Here is a 22,390-nt window from a genome sequence, read left to right as displayed (position 1 = left end):
TAGATTAAACTGAAGTTCGCCAATTTTAAACGCAACATGTTTTGTCACCACGGAGCACGGTTAGCAACATTGTAACGTCAAAAACAACGTCGAGAAAGTTTTTTTTTGTCAAAATTGCTCTGCCTTTTCAATTCATACACGGTTTATAGCGTCTTATCAATTCACAAAAACGTATCCATAACACTTGACACCAAGTTTGCTAACAATTGTTCGAGTAGCTGAAGTTGAATTGTCAGTGTTTTCAAATTCTTTACCGCGTAGCTCTGTTTTCACAAGTTACAAAACAGTGAAGCGCATATGACCTTTCATGACGTTACTAACTCTTTTGACAAGATTTTTAACTATAATCTGTTTCAGACCGTCTCCATCGCCCGATTCAAAGTCTCTACAACACAAAAATTGTCTTTTCCATTATATACAAATCCACAGCTCTTTTTTTTTTATATAGATTCCCTACTTCCTCCATCATTTTAAGAGTTTGTTTTAGAAATTTCCCGAATGCAAAACAAAATTTTATTGCTACTCGCTGCTCCGTGAGGTCCTTCGACGTCATGCTGTTTTGCTTTTTTTTTAATCAAGTCTTTCTGTCTTTACAAATTTATATCTTTTAAACGAAGCGATGTATCACATTACTTTTAAGCATCTGGAGTAATAGAACAATAATTAATTTAAACATTTAAATATTATTTTATTTAAGCACCATTCATAAGAGGTACGGCTATAAATATTATAAAATGTAAAATTAGTCAATAACACAATTTTGACCCTGCTCCGTGACCCCATTTTTGCTGTCTTAAATCTTTGACAATTTTGATAAATATCAATATAATCAAGCGGAGAAGGAAGACGCAGCTTTTATAAATTTATTAGGAAAAAGAAAAAGCAATGGCAGATCTGAAATATATACAAACAAATAATACAATATCATAATATACGTAGACTTTGAAATTAATACACTGAAACAAGATACTTTAATTTCCTATTCACTTCAAAAATAAGAAAATTTAATTTTTCTTAGCCCAAAAGTGGTATTTTCATAGTTTAAAAACGTTTTTTTCAAAAATATGAAAAATACTTAAGCTTATCACTTGGACTTAATAAATAAATTACAAAGAATTTAATAAAAGAAACTTACCTTTCAAGTGGTGACAATGGGCAGCTGGTAATTTGTAAGAGTAGAGTTAAATTTCCCGCACTGACAGTAATGAGCCCGTGCCTCAGTATTTATAGAAGAAAAACCGGTTAAACAAGATTTACTGGGGGTACAAACTTACTGGCCAATAAAATTTTATGAGTAGAATTCATGAATGAAAACCAAAACACGAATTGGCTACTAGCAAATATGGCATATAGTAAATAATGGCTCAGCTAGTTCTTAAGAAAAAATAGAAAAAAATATTTTAAATAAATATCACTCTGCCACATCAAGATAAATTCCAAATTTTTACTCAAATTATTTGAATCTTGTTAAAATATGTGTAATAAATTTGGTTGTAATATGACGTTGAATAAAAAAGTTATGACAAAAGTCTACGAACTTGTTGAATGACCCTCGTCTATACAATCCTCTTTTACCTTTGCAGGAGGCATAAAACTTTTGGCGTATATATGTTTGAAAAACAACTCATCAGAAGTGTATGATTTGTAAAGCTATTGAATATTAATATGTTTCTTGTCATTACATCAAAGACCCTATTTTTAGAATAAAAATCTTACGTGAGAATCTCCGTGGACTGTGGTCTGTTGACTTTTCTCAGTATCGATATATCATAACCATAAGGCTAAATTCAGCTTCACGTTAAACAGGGCAAATGATGGGGATTCAATAGTTTACCTAAAGAGTCATGTCCTTTGTAAATATGAGATGATTAGAAATATGTGAAAAAGAAACAAATGAGAGGACATTTTCTCAAGAACCACTTTGCCAGAAAACGAAACTTACGCGAAAGACTTTTTGCATGTATTAAGTGTTAAGTTAAATTTGTATACAACATTGCACCAGGAGCATCTGTGGGGTTACATCAAGGACTCACAGCGCAAGATTGGGCAAATCTTGAAAAATCTTCGTAAAAATCAGGATCATATTTTATCCCATTAATTCCACTTTGTAAAATTTTTGTCCCTTGAATTAACATGAGGCAAACATTGATTACCAGATTTGCATATGGGAATGTATAGAAATTGTTCTCTTAATCCCACAACAGAGATACCACAATTTTCATTTTGATATATGCAGTCTTCTCAGTGTTACATGTAAGTATATCCAATATGATATCTTTACCCATGGCGTACACTCATATATTCTAATAAAAGTTGTACATGACATTATCTGTTAAGGAAATCATTCAATCACGTATGGATGCATCCTAACGTAAGGATATTTTAAATTTGATACAATCAAGGAACTGAGATTAAGATGGACAGGCAGACTAATAAAAACTGATGAAGGATAGCGTCAAAATTACTTCTGACCAAAAGTGTTGGATAAAGCTTACAATTATTCGACAGATAATATCCATTATATTAATATGAACAAGTATTGGACGAGAAATGTAAATTATAACTAGAAAAGCAGGAGTGGACTGACAAGCAAGACTGGACACTCTCAATATTAAAAGAAACATGACATTGTGCAAATTTTACATGTATATTTATCAAAACATTTTTTCAGAGCTTGATTGTACAGAGTCAATACAAAATGGTCATCTTATAAATTGTCAGTCAAAAGCTAAAGAAATATGTCGTTATCAATGCAATAATCCTTTTGAAGTCGATCCATCTGTTCAGAACATTACATGCAATACGACTGGGGAATGGAGTCACAATACCAACGATCTATGTGGTGAGTTCGTTTGTTGAAAAGAGAATCAGTGTGTTAACTGGTTAAAGGTATGCAACAACGAAACAATGCTTTTTTTATATATATAATTCTGTTATAACATACATTGTACCTTATTTCAAGTAAGATTATGTCCGTCAAAAATCCCGAATGGAAATTTGAGATCTGGTTGCCAAAGAAAAGGTGGAAGCAAATGTTCATATACATGTGACCTTGGTTATCAATCTACCATACCTTCAGACTACATTATTTGTACATCCGACTTCACATGGCATGAAAATATAGAAGAATTATGCAGACGTAAGAAAATATTAATTTTGGAAAATTTTATTCGGTTTCATTAAAGTTTGAACTACTTTTCAAATGAAAACGTCATTTGCAAATTGAATTTTCTACTGAGAAACCTAAACGTCGCGCGCAGAATTGGGGCTGATTTTGTAACGTCAAAGAAACGTCAATAAACACTAAAAGTTGACTTCCAAGTGTTGGAATATTCATTATATCTTTCATGTAGAGAATAATTGATTCAAAATATAGATTCTTAAATTGCCCCGATTGAGTTTAATTATAGTTTGACAATATCTAATGTCATCCAATACATCGATGTCCTTTTCATTCTCTATAATAGCATTTGTTTCAATATGAATGTAGAATGTTTTCTAATATACGTTTAAAGTACTAAAACGTCCCATTCAGCAATGTTGAATTTTTCTTTACGATAACGATTTCTGTATTCTCTTGTCTTCTTTCACTTCCTTTTTTTTTTTTTTTTTTTTTTTTTTTTTGGCTGGCGATAGTTTTTATTCCCTTAAAATTGCAAGTGTACAAAAATCTATATTTGACGTTATTTCATGTTTTCTAATAAAAAGCACAAAAATATTAAAAATTTAATGTGTAACAAAATAGACTAGACATCCAATTTTTGCTCTGTTTTCTAGAAAAGGTTTAATTTTTTTCTATTTTTAGGTCACCTGAGTTTACTCAGGTGACCTATTGCTATACGTTTCCGTCCGTCGGCGTGTTAGTGCGTTAACATTTGAACATTTTCAGCTTCTTCTCTGAAACCGCTCAACCAATTTCAACCAATTTTGGCATATAGCATTTATGGGTGAAGAGGAAGAAAAATTGTGAAATTCATGGTCCCTGCCCCCCTGGGGCCTGAGGGGTGGGGCAAAAGCCACTAAAATTAATGTAATCTTTAAAAAAAATCTTCTTCTTCTTTACTCATGCACATCAAGCAGTCAAACTGTTGGCATGATTGTAATAAGCATTGAGCCCTCTACAAAAATTGGGAAATTCATGGTCCCAGGGTCAGGGGTTCTTGTGCTAGGATGGGGCTATATAGATCATATAGTGAAAGTGCATTATTTCTTTGAAAATCTTCTCTGCTCCTGGGTATTAAATATACTAACTAAGTACATAGTTATGAAGAGCAAGGGTGCTTCTTCCAAAATTGTGAATTTCATGCCCCAGGGTCAGGGGTTCTGGTGTTAGAGCGGGACTCTATAGATTAATTAGTGAAAATGCATTAATTCTTTGAAAATCTTCTTCTGTGCTCCTGGGTATTAAATAAACTAAGTACAGAGTTATGATGAGTAAGAGTGCCTCTTCCAAAATTGTGAATTTTATGCCCCAGGGTCAGAGTTTCTGGTGTTAGGGCGGGGCTCTATTGATTATATAGTGAAAATGCATTAATTCCTTGAAAATCTTTTTCTCTGCTTCTGGGTATTAAATAAATTACTTAAGAACATAGTTATGATGAGCAAGAGTGCCTCTTTCAAAATTGTGAATTTCATGGCCCCAGGGTCAGGGGTTCAGGTGTTAGGACTGGGTCTATTGATTATATAGGGAAAATACATTAATTGATTGAAAATCTTCTCTGCTTCTGGGTATTAAATAAACTAAGAACATAGTTATGTTGAGCATGGATGCCTTTTCAGAAATTGGGAATTTCATGGCCCCTGGGTCAGGGATTCAAGTTTTTGGGCGGGGCTCTATTGATTATATATTAAAATTCCTTTAATTATTTGAAAATCTTCCTCTATGCGCCTGGGTATTAAATAAACTAACTTAGTGCATAATTATTATGAGCATGGTGGCCTCTTCCAAAATTGTGAATTCCATGTCCCCTGAGTCAGGGATCCAGGTGTTAGAGCGGGGTTCTATTGGTTATATAGGGAAAATACATTAATTCTTTGAAAATCTTCTCTGCTCCTGGGTATTAAATAAACTCACTAAGAACATAGTTATGGTAAGCATGGCTGCCTTTTCAAAAATTGTGAAATTCCTAGCCCCTAGGTCAGGGGTTCTGGTGTTATGGCGGGGCTCTATTGATTATATATTAAAATTGCAATAATTCTTTGAAAACCTTCTTCTCTGCTCCTGGGTATTAAATTAACTAACTTAGTGCATAGTTACGATGAGCGTGGTGGCCTCTTCCAGAATTGTGAATTTCATGGCCCCTGGGTCAGGGGTTCAGGTGTTAGGGCGGGGCTCTATTGATTATATAGTAAAATTGCATTAATTCTTTGAAAATTTTCTTCTCTGCTCCTGGGTATTAACTAAACTATCTAAGTGCATAGTTATGACGAGCATGGTTGCCTCGATCTTCAAAAATTGTGAATTTCATGGCCCCAGGTGTTAGGTCGGGGCACTATTGAAATATATTGAAAATGCATTAATTCTTTGAAAATCTTCTTCTCTGCTCCTGGATATTAAATAAACTAAGTACATAGTTATGATGAGCATGGCTGCCTTCTCAGAAATTATGAATTTCATGGCCCCTGGGTCATGTGTTCTGGTGTTAGGGCGGGGCTCCATTGATTATATAGGGAAAATGCAAAAATTCTTTTAAAATCTTCTTCTCTGCTCCTGGGTATTTTTCAAAAAAAAGTTAGTGAATGGTTTTAAGGAAGAATGCCTCTTCCAAAACCGTGAAATTCATGGCCCATGGGTCAGGGGTTCTGGTGAAGGGGGGGGGGTCTATTGATTACATAGTGAAAATGCATAATTTCTTTCAAAATCTTTTTTTCTTCTACTGGTTTTTAAGCAAACAAGTGTATAGTTATGATGAGCAAGGGTGCTTCTTCCAGAATTGTGAATTCATGGTCAATTGGTCAGATGTTCTTGTGTAAGGATGGGGCTTTATTTATTAATAATATAGTGAAAATGCATTTCTTTGAAAATCTTCTATGCTTCTGGGCATATTCGAGGCAAACAGGGTAAAAGTTAATATGCAAGGATATTTTTGCCAGAATTTTGAACACCTGGACCATTTAGTCAAGTGTTCTGGTCCTGGCCAGGGCTCTTTTAACTTGTATTCTGCTGAGCAAAGTTATTCCCCTTTGCCATTCACCTTTGATAATTAGTTATTGGAAATAATGTATTTGAAAGGTTAATAGAATAAGAGAATTATGCAAGAATATTTATTGTATAATGCAAAAAGTACTTCCGTAGTTTTAATGATCAGGTAGACTTGGAAATAATAGATGAATAAAAATGAGACAAAAATAACTTATCTTTTTAAATGTTCTTCAAAGGCCAAGAGAGGCCAATGTGAGAAGTAATAATATCGGGTTAAAAAATAGACATTTTGTTAACAGACTGCATGGAATAGTGATAAATGGGGGACAGATAGATACTAGACCAATTATTTTGTTGATGCCAATCATACTATTTTTCTTTGTTTTTGGGCAACAAAGTTTCATTTATCAGTTTATGGATCCTCTAAATTGTTGTATTGTACTCAGGTGACTGTTAGGGCCTTTGGGCTTCTTGTTTAAATATATCATTTATTTGCACATTTCAAAAATAAGACTTCATCTGTAACAAGTCTTCCATTTAAAAGAGAATAGCAAAAACTCACATCTATGCTATACGCCCAGTAAAATATCATAATTGGCATATTTTTGTCGTAGTAACAAAACCGACTAGACATCAAAATCACTCTACCAATCTCTCCAAATACTTGGTTATAACTTTTAAAAGGAACATTTGTCTTTTTCTTGACGTGCACATTTCATTTATCACTTTAGTTTTATCAAAAGAACTTGTTATATGGTAAAAATTCTTTACCAAACATTCCATCTTTCCTTGCTACTTGTCAAAATCACGACATTGTACAAAATCCTACCATTTTTACTAACAGTCGGAATCGGCCAGCATTGGATTTATTAATGAATTTTGCACGACACCTTTACAGGACATTATTGAAATTATTTGCAATTTGGATGGAAAACCCATGCAGCCAAAACGAATACAATGACTAAAAACTACTAGCGCCCGTCTCATAGTGTTACAAATACCCCAATACCTTGCGCGACGTAATGCGAGAGCATATTGTGAATCACTTATTTTCGTCGGGGTTTTATTTTCTTTGTTTCAATGTATGGAGAGACCCACAAATTCATGTCAACCACGAAATGCTAATTTTCACATTTATAACTACTCATCAATTCTATATCAAAATATCAAATCCCCATAAGCCCATATTCTTTCTCACATAAAAAATTGACCCCACGAAAATTTTTGATTTTACAGTATCTGTTTGCCTTAGATATGTTCTAGAATTGGAATATATCATACAGTTAACAAAGAAGTGGCACGATGTATCTTTTTAAGGTATAAGTTGTCCTCTGGAAATACCCAATGGAAATTTTTCATCGCATTGTCGAGGAAATATCGGAGATAAATGTGAAATAGTGTGTCAGGAGGGATTTAATGCGGAACCTCGCTACATAGTTTGTACATCCTCGGGGTCTTGGGACAAGGACATTCATGCTGTTTGCGTGCGAAGCACAGGTAAGTTAAAAAACGAGCATAGTATGAACTAGAAAAATAGGTTAAGATAAAGAACAGAGATCGATCTCCAAAAAAAGCAACAATACAAATCCATTAACAGGGCATAAACACGGACCCCTGGATATTCCAGAGGTGGGATCAGGTGTCTAGGAGAAGTAAGCATACCTATACTTTAATAATTAATTCCTCAATAATCATAGCAAGTTTCAAATACATATAGATAGATGGTAAAAAAAAAACTATGACATATAATGTTACGGACGGTATCGCAGTACGGCGCACGAATTGCTATCGGCATGTCACGGACTCCCTACACCTTGTTACGACAGCCGTCGTGTTCTGTTCATGATCAGTCAGACAGAACAAGATTTTTTTTCTATTTACATTTTTTTATATATATAAAAAAAATCAATATGAACAATATTTACAAGTCTCTATCAATCCATGTCATACAACCACGTCCAGACACGCGCCTTTCACGACGGGCACCCGCCAACTGGCTTGCAGTGGGTCTCCGGTCTGTTTAACGTCGTTGCCAACACACATATGACAAGATAGTATTAGAATTATATCAGGAACCTTTAAATCAAATAATATTTTTTTTAGTCACAGGTTACGTATAACTGAAATAAAACTAGTCACCATTGACTATCATTGCAATAATGGCATCCCATACAAACAGTTCATCTAACCAAACACTGTTATATATGTAGACAGCGTTAAGAATACACAATTTCTTAACACAAGTGGCTTAAACAACTAAACCCATGACCGACTGTATATGCGTAAAACAAAATACACTGCATGCATAAAAACAGAACATTACCCGCATGAGTAACTCTACTCAGCAAAACCTATATACGTAAACAGTAACAAAAACATTACTTACCCGTTTTTTTTTTTTTACAAAGTTAACAATTCTTAATGCAATATCAAAATACTAAATCATAAGAAAAATTTAACTTTTCTCCTCATGAAGAAATGGTTACAGTTGTAGAAACTACCTAACTACACATCTTGGACTGTACGTCAAGCATGTAAAAAGTATGAAAACGTGGACCCCGGCTACGTGGTCAGCAATGTAGCGATTCAAATATTACAATAGGCCGTAACTGACCAATGCCTGCAATTTCTAAATTTAAGGTTCATTACAGGTAACAAAATAAAGAAGTCCCGTAAAGTAAAATTAAGTAAAAATCATAGACATAAATAAAACAGTAATCAGGATAAAATATTGATTGTGACACGCCTTATAAAATATCTTCCATCTTTGTGCATTTCAGTCGCCTGTACACCCATTAATAAAAACAATTTGAAAACACTGCAAATTTAAGTTCTTGTTGGATGTTCTTATCTCATATTTTAATTCATCACGGCTTTCAAAACGATGTCCTCTCAAGTAGTCCTTAAGCTTTGGATCCGAAATCCAGCGGGGCCAGATCCGGTGAGTACGAAAGAAGCTTTACACTTGAAACTTAACATGTCCAACTCTAATTCTTATCCCACCAACCGATGGCTTGGGCGTTATCTCGGTAAAATACCATATTTTGAAGATTCTCAGCAAGATGTGGGCTCTTTGTGCATATAGCATGCAATAATTCACGGCGAACTACCTGAAATTAAAAAAAAATCATTTCAGCATTTTTATTTAACAAATGTTTAATTTTGATTAATCAGTGCCAAATTGTGTATAAAAATGAGATAAAAATAAATCTATAATTATTTTTAAATTAAATTAATTTCAAACATTTTTTAACAAAACCCCATTAAACGAACTTTCGCTCAAAAATCACCCATGCCATTTGTAAACTAAAGATGGGGAAACTCTCCTTTATATTCTATTTAAACATTTGGAGACTTTCCTATATTTTAAAGTCTCTTTAAATGATATTTTATTTATTTTTCCTTTATTTCTATTTTGATTTGTGTCAAAAATAGATATTTGCACTTTTTAGACTCCGTTATGGAAGTGCAACTACCATACGACGTCACTATCTTGAGATTCTAAATGTTCGTGCGGTTTGCTTTCTGTAGGCAATAATGTCTGATCACATGGTCGACTTGTTAAGTTTTTAAGACAAAGAAGAAAAAGTCTGGGTTTAAATGCATACGCATTCATTTTTCAGAACAGTTCTATAAAAAGAATGTTTACAAATAACACACACACACACACACACACCCTCACACACACACACACACAACATAAAATCTTCTAGTAAAGGGAAATAATTATAGTTTCCTCATAATAAATAATAATATATTTATAATTAATAAATAATAAATAATAAATATTTATAATTAATCATAAAATATCATTTCATGCTTTATGTAACACAAATTCATTATCAGAAAATAATTTACTTTTCACTATAAACATTTTTATTTATAGCATTTATATCATTTTATATATAAAATATTTAGTCATCACAATATAGACAAAAGCATCACCAAACACAAATTTTACTAAATATATGGCACAGTATATGAACTTGATCTCTTTTACTATGATTCCTTCCTCAAACAGTCATACATGTAACTATAACAAATGATACATAAATTAAGTCTGACTAATTATTGGCAAAATATATTTAAAACTCGTAAAAAAATAACATTTTACACAAATATCATCCACATAACTTTCACACCTCATGCTCATAATTAATCATGTTAAAATATCAATAAACTGACCTGTTAAGTCAATTAAACTGTCCATAATTCCAATAGCATTCCAATGATACCAATAATTCCAATTGTATAGAAATATTGTCAATTTTCAGGAGTCAGTCAATACGCTGCTCTCTCACAAAGGGATCTTTCTGAATGTGTTTTAAAAATCTACAAGAGTGAGCTCCTCACAAGAGTAACTAATCAAATACACATATGAATTGCATGCTTGACTTAATGGGGGTACTATGGAAAAGCCTTTGTGTAATAAATGTATACATTCGCTCTTACTGATTTTTCAGATTTTTTTTAACCGAGGGACATACATCTTATAGATATAAATACAATATAAATACAGTACACAATAGAGCATTTCATATGAGCAACATATATGGTAAAATATCAAGTATGAATAATGAAAGCATTAAGTATCCAGCAGTTTATTTTTAAATTTGCTTGCAAAAATTTGTTTTCCATGGTTACACATTCCCTTTGTATTTGAACTTGTACACACTCAGTTGAATTACGCAGGTATGTTAATGCTACACCGAGATTTCTAACTAGCCTACACAATGTGACGTGAACTTGAAAGATAAAGATTTCTTAATTTAGTTATAATTAAAGATTTATTTCAAGTCTTAGAAATAAATTGAAACGTAAACCATAATAATTTATATAAGCTAAATCATGAAATATTTATTATGGAATAAATACATGTAATGAAGTATTTGTCACGGGGGTTAAAAACTAGTACCTAACCCATTACGTAATAGCTCTTAATCATATCTTCGCCGAATGAAAATGAAACAAGACAAAAATTCGTATAAACAAAGAAATGAAATGGGAATAAACAGTGAATATCACTTGTGATTCATATTAATGTTCAAAAATCAGATAATATATACTGATATATTTTCATTGTTTTTTTTTTCTCTTTGAAATCCCGATCAGCTTTTTTTCAACAACAGAGATGTAAAAGTTCAACACTACGCCGCATACTTTGAAACATAATTGTGTCGACTTCGAAAACTTGTATTCCATAGTACTTAGAAAGTACTGCTAGAATCGTGTTGTAAACTTGAATTGATGAAAATTCTTCGAGCTTATGTAAAAATTATACCAAAAAAAAAAAATTGGTAAGGGTTCATGCAAAATTTTAAAATGAGTATTTCTGTGACAGGAGCGTAGGATTCCAGCAGCATTTTTCTTTACACAGAGATGTATTACATAATCATTTTACAGACAGATATGAATAATCACAGAAAGTATTGGACTTTTCGCATTTTGTTAAGGCATATTTTTCTATTTATAGACGTCACGTGATTACGTCGTAGTGGACTGCTTTTTTAGCCTAGGCCACATTGATGTCTATACAATGGATAATAACAGTAAATCTATTATCCGTAGCTTTTTTATTCATCAATGTCACATTTAACAAAAAATATGTGAATTTCCAAAATAATGATCTGAATGCTAACTTAATATACCTGCGTATACACAATTTACACTAGGGCGACAGGAGTAACAGTTTTTTTTATAAAAGTTTTTCTAAAATTTTCATATTTTAGGCATTTAGGTACAAAATGAAATTTATCTTCTTATTCACCTGTAGAACAAAGATCACATTTTCTGCTATTCCTTGGGGTACATGTATTATAATATATCCCTCTTTCAATAATCAAATCATGAACACATAATCTTATTTGGGAAATACATGTTCTATTATTAGTGTATAAAGGTTAACAAAGGTATGATTGTTAAGTAAAATACTTTCATATGGTATCTTAACAGAGTTTGAATCTACATTATTGTTTTATACAAATCTGAAAAAACCATTTCTTTTATTTGTAGTCCATTCATCATCATTTTCTACCATTACCTGTACATCGACTTAAGTGTACAATTATCATTATTTTTGTTTAATTTAATCAGACACTTTAATAGTTTTTTTTTTATAAATTTGATAATATTTCGATACAATGACCTTGTCAGCAAATACAATTTATCATTAAGTCAAATGCTGACTGACGTTTTTCATACTAATTGTTAGGCCATTATTTACACACTGAATTGTCAACGGATTTTTCTGTTATTTCCCGATCAAGACAAGGAGCACACGGCAGGGAATTCTCCTCCATGGAACCTGATCCTACCTCTGATCTTTTAGAGGTCCGTGTTTGCTCTGCTCCAAAATTTTTATTGTTTAATGGACCTTTGAGCTCGAATACTTTTTATTATCTTCATACATTTCATTCATAGCAATGTTTTTTCTACACAACATCTTAGAAACGTTTTAGGATTTGAAAAGATCAAGAGATACATGTAGCCACGTGTAGACTTCCATCTGATTAATCCATTGCTATTTTAACGTTTTTTGTCACTAATCCTCAAGCTTGCTAGAGGTGCCCATTTGATTTGTTATTTTTCTTAAGATACTCAATTGGGTGGAATGAGGGAGGTGTCTTCAATTGATAAAGGTTATCATTTTCCCTCTTTCTCTTAATTTGAGACATGTTGTATTCTTTATTAATCTTCTTCTTCTTAACAATCTTTTTTGTTTATGTGAAGATATTTTTACACCTTGGTTTTTTAGAGGAATCTAAGTTTATACTCTTCTTTGATTTTTAATCCATCTGTCTTGAATTATTAGATTCCAATTCTTATGAAGAAAAAAATTGTAATAACTGTCAACTTACATCTCCTGAAGCCCGCGTGGCGCAGTGGTTAAAGCGTCAGACCTAGAGTCGCGGAGTAAGGAGTTGATCCTTACGTCGCGGGTTCGAATCCCACTGATGAGGGACGTGGAGACCGGTCATTCGGATGAGACCGTATAAAGCGAGGTCCCTTGTCACAGTAGGTGCTGGCACGAAAAAGGTCGCTCACCGCTCAATGGCCCTGAGTGCCGAGTATAGGTCAAAATTTGCAGCTCTCCACCGGCAAGTGGTGGCGTCTCCATACGAGTGAAAAAATCTCGAGAGGGATGTTAATACATGTACAACAAACAAACAAACATCTCTTGAAAAATTCAATTTATGTTACCTGTTCCAAACTTCAGTCATTTTCTGGACTTTCGGGATCTGAAAGGAACCCATTCTTCTACGGCGTTTATTGGATTGCCCTTTCTCAATGTCTGTTACAGGGACTTGGACAAAGATTTGAAGTTGATATTTTCTAATATTATACATTAATGTAAATAAGATGAATCTGGTTTGTCGAGAAACATTTGTTATAAAACACTATTACCCGCTGAATAATGAAGCCACGCCCTCCAGCGTAGCAACAGTCAACATTGCTTGACGACGGGTGATATTCCAAAAAATACTGACTGCGCAGAATTTATGCATGCAAGGTTCACTGTAATAATTATTTGTATAAAACATTTAGTATAATATGATAGATATTGCATGTAGTTGAGTTTAACATTGAAAATTTTCACCCCAAGAAAACCACTGTCAACCTCGGTTGCGCCTCGGTTGACAATGGTTTTTTTGGGGGGTGAAAATTTTCAATGTTACACTCAACTACATGCAATATTTATATTAAATGTTCGGTATGATATAATGACTTCCATGTTGTTAAAAACTGATATGTAATAAAAGCGTCTCTATAAATTTCTTTATCGAAATGCGCATCTAATGCATCAAAATTGGTACCGTAAATGATTTATATCCGAACATTGTAAAACTACTGTACTACAGTGCATGAAACTAATTTTGTTACAGTATCGATGCTGATTTGAATGCTTCCTTAGCTTGCTGATTTGAATGCTTCCTTTGCTTGCTGATTCAATGCTAGTAATCCTTATCCTGATGCTGTTTTATAATTAGGTCAATGCTACCAGAAGTAGCATCATGCTACCGGAAGTAGATAATGAATTTCAGCATTGCCGTTTAAAGCAATAAAAGTGCCTTTTACAATAATTTGATCATAATATCTCACTATGTATCAATAATGTGAATACTTTAACCAATATTCTTTTTTTCTTTTTAAATTTTTTACTGAATTAAAACTCATTGATTTTCTGATGCTAGTAGGATAATGCTGATTTTATGTTGGTCAATGCTGGTTTTATCCTTTGCTTGCTGATGCTGATCCTGGTAATGCTGTTTTTTAAATGCTGATGCTGATGCTAGCTCAATCCTGATGCTACTAATGCTTATGCTGATGCTGGTTTATGTAACAAAATTAGTTCCCTGCACTGTACGAATTTTAATGTGGGACCCGTCTGATTAGCTGCAATAATGTAGCCCTCTCCGATATATTTTTTTTTTTTGGGGGGGGGGGAGGAGAGGGCTACAACTCCTTAGGATCTCCGTAATGGTGCAAGTGCAGGAGTGATTCACTACCGCACAGATTTCGGCTCAAATTATCAGTAAGTGGGTATTTTATTAACATATCTTACCTGAACTCATAAAATGTAGTTATGCAAGACATGAAATGATCCAAAAATATACAGAACAATCCGTATATCGGTTATTTTTCGTGTATGTCAACATCACAACTTGAATTTATCCGCCATGTTTACTGACCTTGATCGATTTTATTTTGGGACAACCAATGAGAATAGCGGATCGTTGAGGATTTCCCTTATTTTAAGCATAAATATCACTGTTTATGAAAAAATATCCCATGGAATGCTTTTATTTATCGATGTTTAGTGATATCATACAACACAAACATTTATCAACACCGACATTTACTTTATCAAGTGATTTTAAATTTCAAGCGCAAGTCTCAGTGCATCACGCGAGAACTGTCATGGCTGCTGAGGAGAACGACTTTTAAACACGCAGATTTATTTTACTTGGTTTTCGCGTATAAAGGGCTATGATGGTGATAGTGAATAAAAATTTTGTCTCATTGGAAGTAAGTTGAATGCAAAAACAGTTTATTTTCCCTGCAGTCGCCCGTATCTAAAAAATATATTTGCACAATTACGGAGATGCAGTGGAATTGTAGCCCTCTCCTGAAAATATCAGATTAAAAAAAATCCGAAAGGGCTACATTATTGCAGCTACGTCTGATTGACACGTAAACATCCTAACATTTTTATCCTTAATATCTAATAATAGTGAAAAATCTGTTATTTATTAATGAAAAATATTAAAACTATAATCCAGAAAATTCAAAGTAGAATGTGAGAAAGCAAATCCAATATAAAACTGTTGTCAGTTCGTGTTCAGTGATGTGTGCAGTTAGCAAATTGAACACATCCGGTGAAAATTAACAATGACAGATCTCGTGTCCCCGTTTACAAACACAGATGTTAAACGTTATGCTATAAAGAATATCATGGTCATAGAATTAAATTTTTTCATGCAAGTTCAATTTACTAAACTGAAGTTTTTTTTAAATAAAAACAAAAATTTAAATTCTAAACAAAACAGCGATGCAACTGTGTCCAGGCCCTTTAATTATGACCTTGAGAATCTAAACATCTGAGTAGACGTTATGCTACTAGAATAGTAGAAGTTCTTAGCCTTTTGATATTTTCAGGTTGTCGGTAGTATTGTTTGAAAACGTTTGCATTAGGCCTTCTATTCCAAAGTAAAATTAAGTCTTTTAAAAAAACCTTTAAGTTTCTTTCTTTTCTTGATTTTATCCTCTTATTTCCTACCGAAAACACCATCTTCTGACAGAGGTATATAAATAAATTTACTAATGACTATCTTTCAAAGTGTATAAGCAAGAGTCCTCAGTGGCTCTTTACTCATTATTAAATGATGAAAATCCTCAATCTCCCCGTTTTATCGAGTGCTTTGAATTAATTGCATGTTGTTTTACGTCCCATTCGAGAATTTTTCACTCATTTTGAGACGTCATTATATAAGTAAAAGACTTCAGACTTAGACCTATCCTCGACACTCAGGACCTGTCGTTATTATGCCAAACGCTACCATGACGAGAAACTCAGTTTGTAAGGTCTCATCCAAAAGACCCATGACTTTCACTTCTAGTGCCTGTGAACACTTGGCGAAAAAAACAGTCAATACCTATGTTTACTTAATTTAATTTCTGCCACAATTTAAACACTCCTGTAGGACCCTCAAACGAACAATGCAACAATTCTATGATTTTCTGTTAAAGCACTACTTCTCTTACAGCTTTTGTTCGATTTCAGTAAGACTTGGTACACAATAAACTACACTAAGATAATTCTATTATCAGTTTTTGATTATGACAAACCACCTTGCATTGGTTACTAAAATAGAAATATCTATGTAATTCCTCCTCTCACAGTTTAAATCCAATTTCAGTAAGACGTGGTACACAAGTAGACTTTACCTAGATTAATAATTTTATTTATTGGTTTTTTATTTAAAAACAATCCATGTTGCCATGTATGAGTATAGTTACAATCTTTTAAAACGTTACTCCTCCTACAGTTTTGGTCATATTTCAATAAGACTTTGTACTCAGGTAGACTATCTCAAGAAGACTTTGTAATCAGGTAGATTATACCAAGATACATCTTTCTATTTTATAAGAACACCAGTAGAGCTAGAGTCTCATCAGAGACTTCTGGTTTCTTTTTTTATAACGAAGAAAGGCAGTTTTCTGAATCCAACTCAGCCTTTTCTGTGTCGTTCATAACAACAAAGATGCAAAAGTTCAACACTACACCGCATAGCTTGAAACATAATTTTTGTCCATATTGAAAGCTTTTCTTCTTGGAATATGCCTCTAAAATCGTGTGGTTAACAGTAAATGATAAAAATTCTCCGATGATATGTTCAAAATGTAACACTTTTGGTACGGAGTCATGCGAAAGTGTGGAATAATTGTTTCTTTGACAGAAGAGAAGGATTCTATCAGCATTTTTCATGGTTCAGATATGTTTTTACATTACTATTTTTACACAAAAAAATGAATAATCCACGGAATAGTGTTGAACTTTTCATTTCCATTAAGGCATATTTATTTTCTATTTATCGACGTCACATGAAGACGTCGTAGTGGAATGCTTTTTAGGCTACGACTTATTGATTTCTATGAAGTGAATAATAAGCGTAGATGTTTTTCCGTGGCTTTTCTGATTTATGAATGTTACATTTTACAAAGAAGTGTAAATTTGCCGAATAATAATTTTGGCGTTGCCTTAACTGCCTGCGGAAATGCAATTATTGACTTGGTAAAAAAAAAGGGAGGTTAAAGAAATGTATGCACATGAAGTAATTATGAATTGTTATATTCTGATTATATATTCTCACAATGAAATTGCGCTTGTAGTCTCTTGTCTTGCAGTGCTTTCAGTTCAACTATCAATTTATTTATTTGGAATGCAATAGCACAATAATTAATTCTGAAGCTCAGTGTGTGATTGGTATGAGAAAAGAAACAACACTACACACTGTCACAAAACAGTTTAAACGTATTTTTATGTATAAGTATTTTTATATTACCCGGGTCATCCTAGAGACATATTGCCATCTGTTTTTGTCTTTAGTCCTGCGTCAACTGTGGTTCGTCGTGTGGTTTTTGTCGAGAGTTGATAATAATCCTTTGAACATTTTCAGCTTGTTCTTTGGAACCAATATCAACCTTTTTTTTTTTCATTATATGATAAAGCATAGATGGGTTATGGGAACAAACCTTTTTTGTTTTGAACACGAAGTGAATAAAATATATTACATCTTAGAAATTTTTCTTCCCTACTTATTAACATTCAGGCAAACTATTTCTACGTGATATCATGATAAACTCTTAATTAGCTCTCTACCAATAGGGTGAAATTCATTGCTCCTTGATTCAGGGTTTGACCTCTAGGTTGGGCTTCGTTCAACTTGGTAATACATCAATTGCAAATCCATTACGCACTTGAATATCTTCTTTATACTTATTGACATCTTTCAGGCAAACTGCTTGTGTAGTTACAATGAATGCGTATTTCCACTGTGAAATTAATAGTTCCTGAATCTATTGTACAGTGCACTTAGGGAAATTTTCTGAAGTCATTGATACATGTAACTAGCTAAAAACTGTTTGCATGATTATAACACTACCAAAATTGTGAAATTCTGTACCTTGCCCATCATTCAGATATGTGAGTGTTCAGCTAAGTTGGTCATTTATCAAAAGTACATTTCTTCCTTTGAAATCTTTTCCAATTGTTCATGGATAGATAGATAGATAGATAGATAGATAGATAGATAGATAGATAGATAGATAGATAGCAGACAACTAGTTTGTATGGCTTTAATGATTAGAAACCCTCTACAAAACTTTAAAACTCATATCCTTCAGATTCAGGGGTTAGGACCTAATGTAATCAAAACATATTGATACATATATCATAACTTTACTTCTGAACTTCAAGAAGTATGATCATGATCTTAAAGTGTTCAGCAAGCTGAAAACTATTATTACATGAGTAAAGAGTGTCAGTTCAAGATACAGTGAAAGTGTTTATAGATTGAGAAAATCACGATACTCGGGTGTTCGCAAAGGTCCATTTGCCACTTGTACTATAGATTCCAGTTGTCCAAGTAAGATATCAAAAGGCCACCTCATAAATTGTCAGTCAAATATTGGAGAAATATGTCGGTATCAATGTGACATTCCTTTTGAAATCAATCCATCTGCTCCAAATGTTACATGCAAGGGAAGTGGAGAATGGAGTCATGATACCACGGATCTTTGTGGTGAGTTTGTTTTGTAAAAACATAGTACTGAAAAGAGATAGGAACCGTTTTCCCCTTTTAAAATGAATCCATCTGTTCTAAACATAAGTTGCATCTAAAACAAAGATAGAGTTGTGATACAAATGTTTGTGGCAATCTTTTTATCCAAAATGTCATGATGAGGAGAACAATTACTAGTACACGAAAAATGCATTGAAAAATTAAACACGATTTCATTTTTAACAAATACTGAACTGTTTATTTTCAGTACGATTATGTCCAAAAACAATCCAAAATGGAAACCTGGCTCCAGGTTGCCGACGGCATATTGGAAGCAGCTGCTCATTTACATGTGTCACTGACTATATATCTTCTATTTCTTCTCAAAATATTTTCTGTACCTCAGAGAGCATTTGGAATGAAAACATAGAAGAATTATGCAAACGTAAGACATTTTTATATGATTTAGCTTTTTTATTTTTTATTTTTTTGTTTATAACATCACATGTATAATAACATCACATGTATAATGGTCTCTCGGGTGGGTTTTATTAACTTATTCATTCAAAAAATAACATTCTTTTGCAGAAATACGCTGTCCACTTGAAATACCCAATGGAAATTTCTCTTTGCTATGCCAAGGATCTGTCGGAGAGAAATGCAAAGTTGACTGTCATGGACAATTGAAAACAAATTCTTTACATTTAGTTTGTACCTCCTCTGGAGAATGGGACAAAGATACAGATCGTATCTGTGTACAAAATAGTTATCGTAAGTTAATTATAGCATATGATTCCTCACAATTTAGAACTCTAAAGAATTTACAGTGAAAAAAAACGATAAACAATGTTCTTTGCTGCAATATATATCATTTTCTTCAAATTTGTTAAAAATAATGTAATATGGGAACAGGATTTGTCTAAAAGTTTTTCATCAAGTTTGCAAGATGTGATTTTAATATAAAAAAGAGCAATTGATAAACAAATGTAATGAATTAATATCGTTTATTAATAAGATAATAGAGTAATGATGCTAAAACAGGAAAATGCAATATTAAGTATCTTGAAAGGACTCCTTTCTTTATTTTATTTTTTTTTTTTTCGAAATCACAATTCTACGGATATTTCGTAGAATTTTGACAAATTTTGTTTTATCGTCCTGGACATGTATATATATATATATATATATATATATATATATATATATATATATATATATATATATATATATATATATATATATATATATATATAAAATTAAAGAGGTCCTTGGTATAGGTAGTAATACAGAAAAAATAATTAAGATTTCGTAGAAGATGGCACTTTAATCCATAGCGCTTTCGCCTCTTGGCTCTTCAGTGGATTTTGAATATTGACAATAACAATAGCAACTTGACATAATAACGTCGTTATTATGACGTCATAGTTAAAAGACAACGTCAAAAGTTGGCGCAAAAAATGTCCGAAGAAAGCGCCAAAATAAATAGACTTGTCACTATAAATGATACATGTTTACACAATAATGATCAATAATTATAATGAAAAAACAATATTAAAAGTCATAGATGCAGTCAGAATAATTATCTGTTAAGTTTAGGCTTAAATGTATCAATGAAATATTGTTCTTTGGCCCGCCGTAACTGTTCATTTTCCTGTGTAACTTTGTAGAATGGAAAGATACTAAACAATCCCTTGCCGCATTGGTCAAAGTGCTCGCTGCACGGAGTATTCCAAACGGATGGGTCCCGTATATGCTGCTTATGTACTCTTACACGGTCCGATATTTTATTTCCTGTTTGTCCAATGTAATGTTCTCCGCAACCACTGCAGGTCATGCAATATATGACGTTCTTTGATTTACAGTTAATGTTATGTTGAACTTTAAAAATTCATTCCGTTTTTGAATGTGATTGATTTTCCGATTTGTAGGAAATCGCAAGTTCCACAGCGCGGATCGTCACATTTGGAAACCATAAATGTTTCTTTTGAAGAAGTGAATTTGGCTTTTGTGAGGATTTTCTTCAAATTTGGTGGCTGCCTTCTACTATAAATTAAATCCTTCTCCTTAATAAGGTCGTTCAGATTTTTTGATTGTAGAAGTATTGGCAAACACTGTTTCGTTGTTTTGAAGATGTTATGATTTTTTGGATTATGAGTGATAACAAATGGAATTTCGATTTGTATATTTCCGGGTTCATTCTTTCTGTTTACTTTCCGAAGTTCTGTTATTGGGATTGATTTGGCCTGCTTTATCGCTTCGGCTATAAGGTTGTGCGGATATTTTTGGCGGCGTAGGAAAACACTCAATTCTTCTAATCTTTTCGTCCTACGTTTTCATCCGTAACTATTGTGCATATTCTTCTTGCCAAATTGAATGGTATATTCCGTTTAGTATGTGAAGGGTGGCAGGAATTAAAAAGAAGATACTGATGACTGTCAGTTTCCTTGTAGAATAAATCTGTAGAAATGTTGGTGTTTTCCTTAATGATAAGTATGTCCAAAAAGGCAAGTTCTCTTTGACTGGTTTCGATAGTAAATTTGATGTTTCCATGTAATCTATTAAGTAAACAGTGGAATTCCATTAATTCTCTTTCAGATTTGTTCCAAAAAATAAAACAGTCGTCTAGATAACGCTTCCATTGATGTCTTATATAATTGGAAAATTCCAATCCGAAAACTTTCTCGGTTTCAGTGTACATCTTTTCTTCAAGGAATCCTAATACTAGCGTAGCGTAAGTTGGGGCTACCTTCGTGCCCATTGCAGTATCTTTTACTTGTAAAAAGTACCTGTGATCAAAAAAGAAATCATTGTTCTCAAGAACCAGTTGTAATCCTTCTAAAATAAAATCTTTAGAGAATCTAGGGTCTATCTGGTTTTCATGTTTATCAACCCAGAATGATATGGCCTCTAGTCCCAAAGTGTGTGGTATATTTGTATACAAGTTGGTCACATCAAAGCTTACCAAAATAGCATTTTCCTCAACGTTTTTAGGGATGTGGTGTAGAAAGTCCATATCGTCACGGATAAAACTTGGTACTAGCTTACAAAGAACATTACATTGGACAAACAGGAAATAAAATATTGGACCGTGTAAGAGTACATAAGTAGCATATACGGGACCCATCCGTTCGGAATACTCCGTGCAGCGAGCACTTTGACCAATGCGGCAAGGGATTGTTTAGTATCTTTCCATTCTACAAAGTTACACAGGAAAATGAACAGTTACGGCGGGCCAAAGAACAATATTTCATTGATACATTTAAGCCTAAACTTAACAGATAATTATTCTGACTGCATCTATGACTTTTAATATTGTTTTTATATTATAATTATTGATCATTATTGTGTAAACATGTATCATTTATAGTGACAAGTCTATTTATTTTGGCGCTTTCTTCGGACATTTTTTGCGCCAACTTTTGACGTTGTCTTTTAACTATGACGTCATAATAACGACGTTATTATG

The 22,390-nt window shown here is 33.0% G+C and overlaps 1 protein-coding gene across 1 annotated transcript; it reads left to right on the top strand.

The window, feature by feature from the left end:
* Positions 1-1,342: 1,342 nt before the first annotated feature.
* On the top strand, positions 1,343-20,899 carry LOC133176944 (P-selectin-like). The gene is made up of 5 exons (XM_061312008.1): positions 1,343-1,352; positions 2,963-3,139; positions 7,460-7,639; positions 19,513-19,695; positions 20,853-20,899. The coding sequence occupies exons 1-5, from the start codon at positions 1,343-1,345 to the stop codon at positions 20,897-20,899; spliced, it is 597 nt and encodes a 198-aa protein (XP_061167992.1).
* The last annotated feature ends 1,491 nt before the right edge of the window (positions 20,900-22,390 follow it).

Source organism: Saccostrea echinata, unplaced genomic scaffold (assembly GCF_033153115.1).
Source record: "Saccostrea echinata isolate AGI-Se365-2 ecotype Australia unplaced genomic scaffold, CSIRO_AGI_Sech_v1 ptg000085l, whole genome shotgun sequence".
Taxonomy (NCBI): Eukaryota; Metazoa; Mollusca; class Bivalvia; order Ostreida; family Ostreidae; genus Saccostrea; species Saccostrea echinata.
This window is presented reverse-complemented; position numbering and strand designations above follow the sequence as displayed.

Excerpts from the sequence above, each read along its gene's own strand:
- LOC133176944 (XM_061312008.1), top strand. Across the intron at positions 7,640-19,512 it reads TGTTTGCGTGCGAAGCACAG|AAATACGCTGTCCACTTGAA; the intron begins GTAAGTTAAAAA and ends ATTCTTTTGCAG. Across the intron at positions 19,696-20,852 it reads CTGTGTACAAAATAGTTATC|GAAATCGCAAGTTCCACAGC; the intron begins GTAAGTTAATTA and ends TCCGATTTGTAG.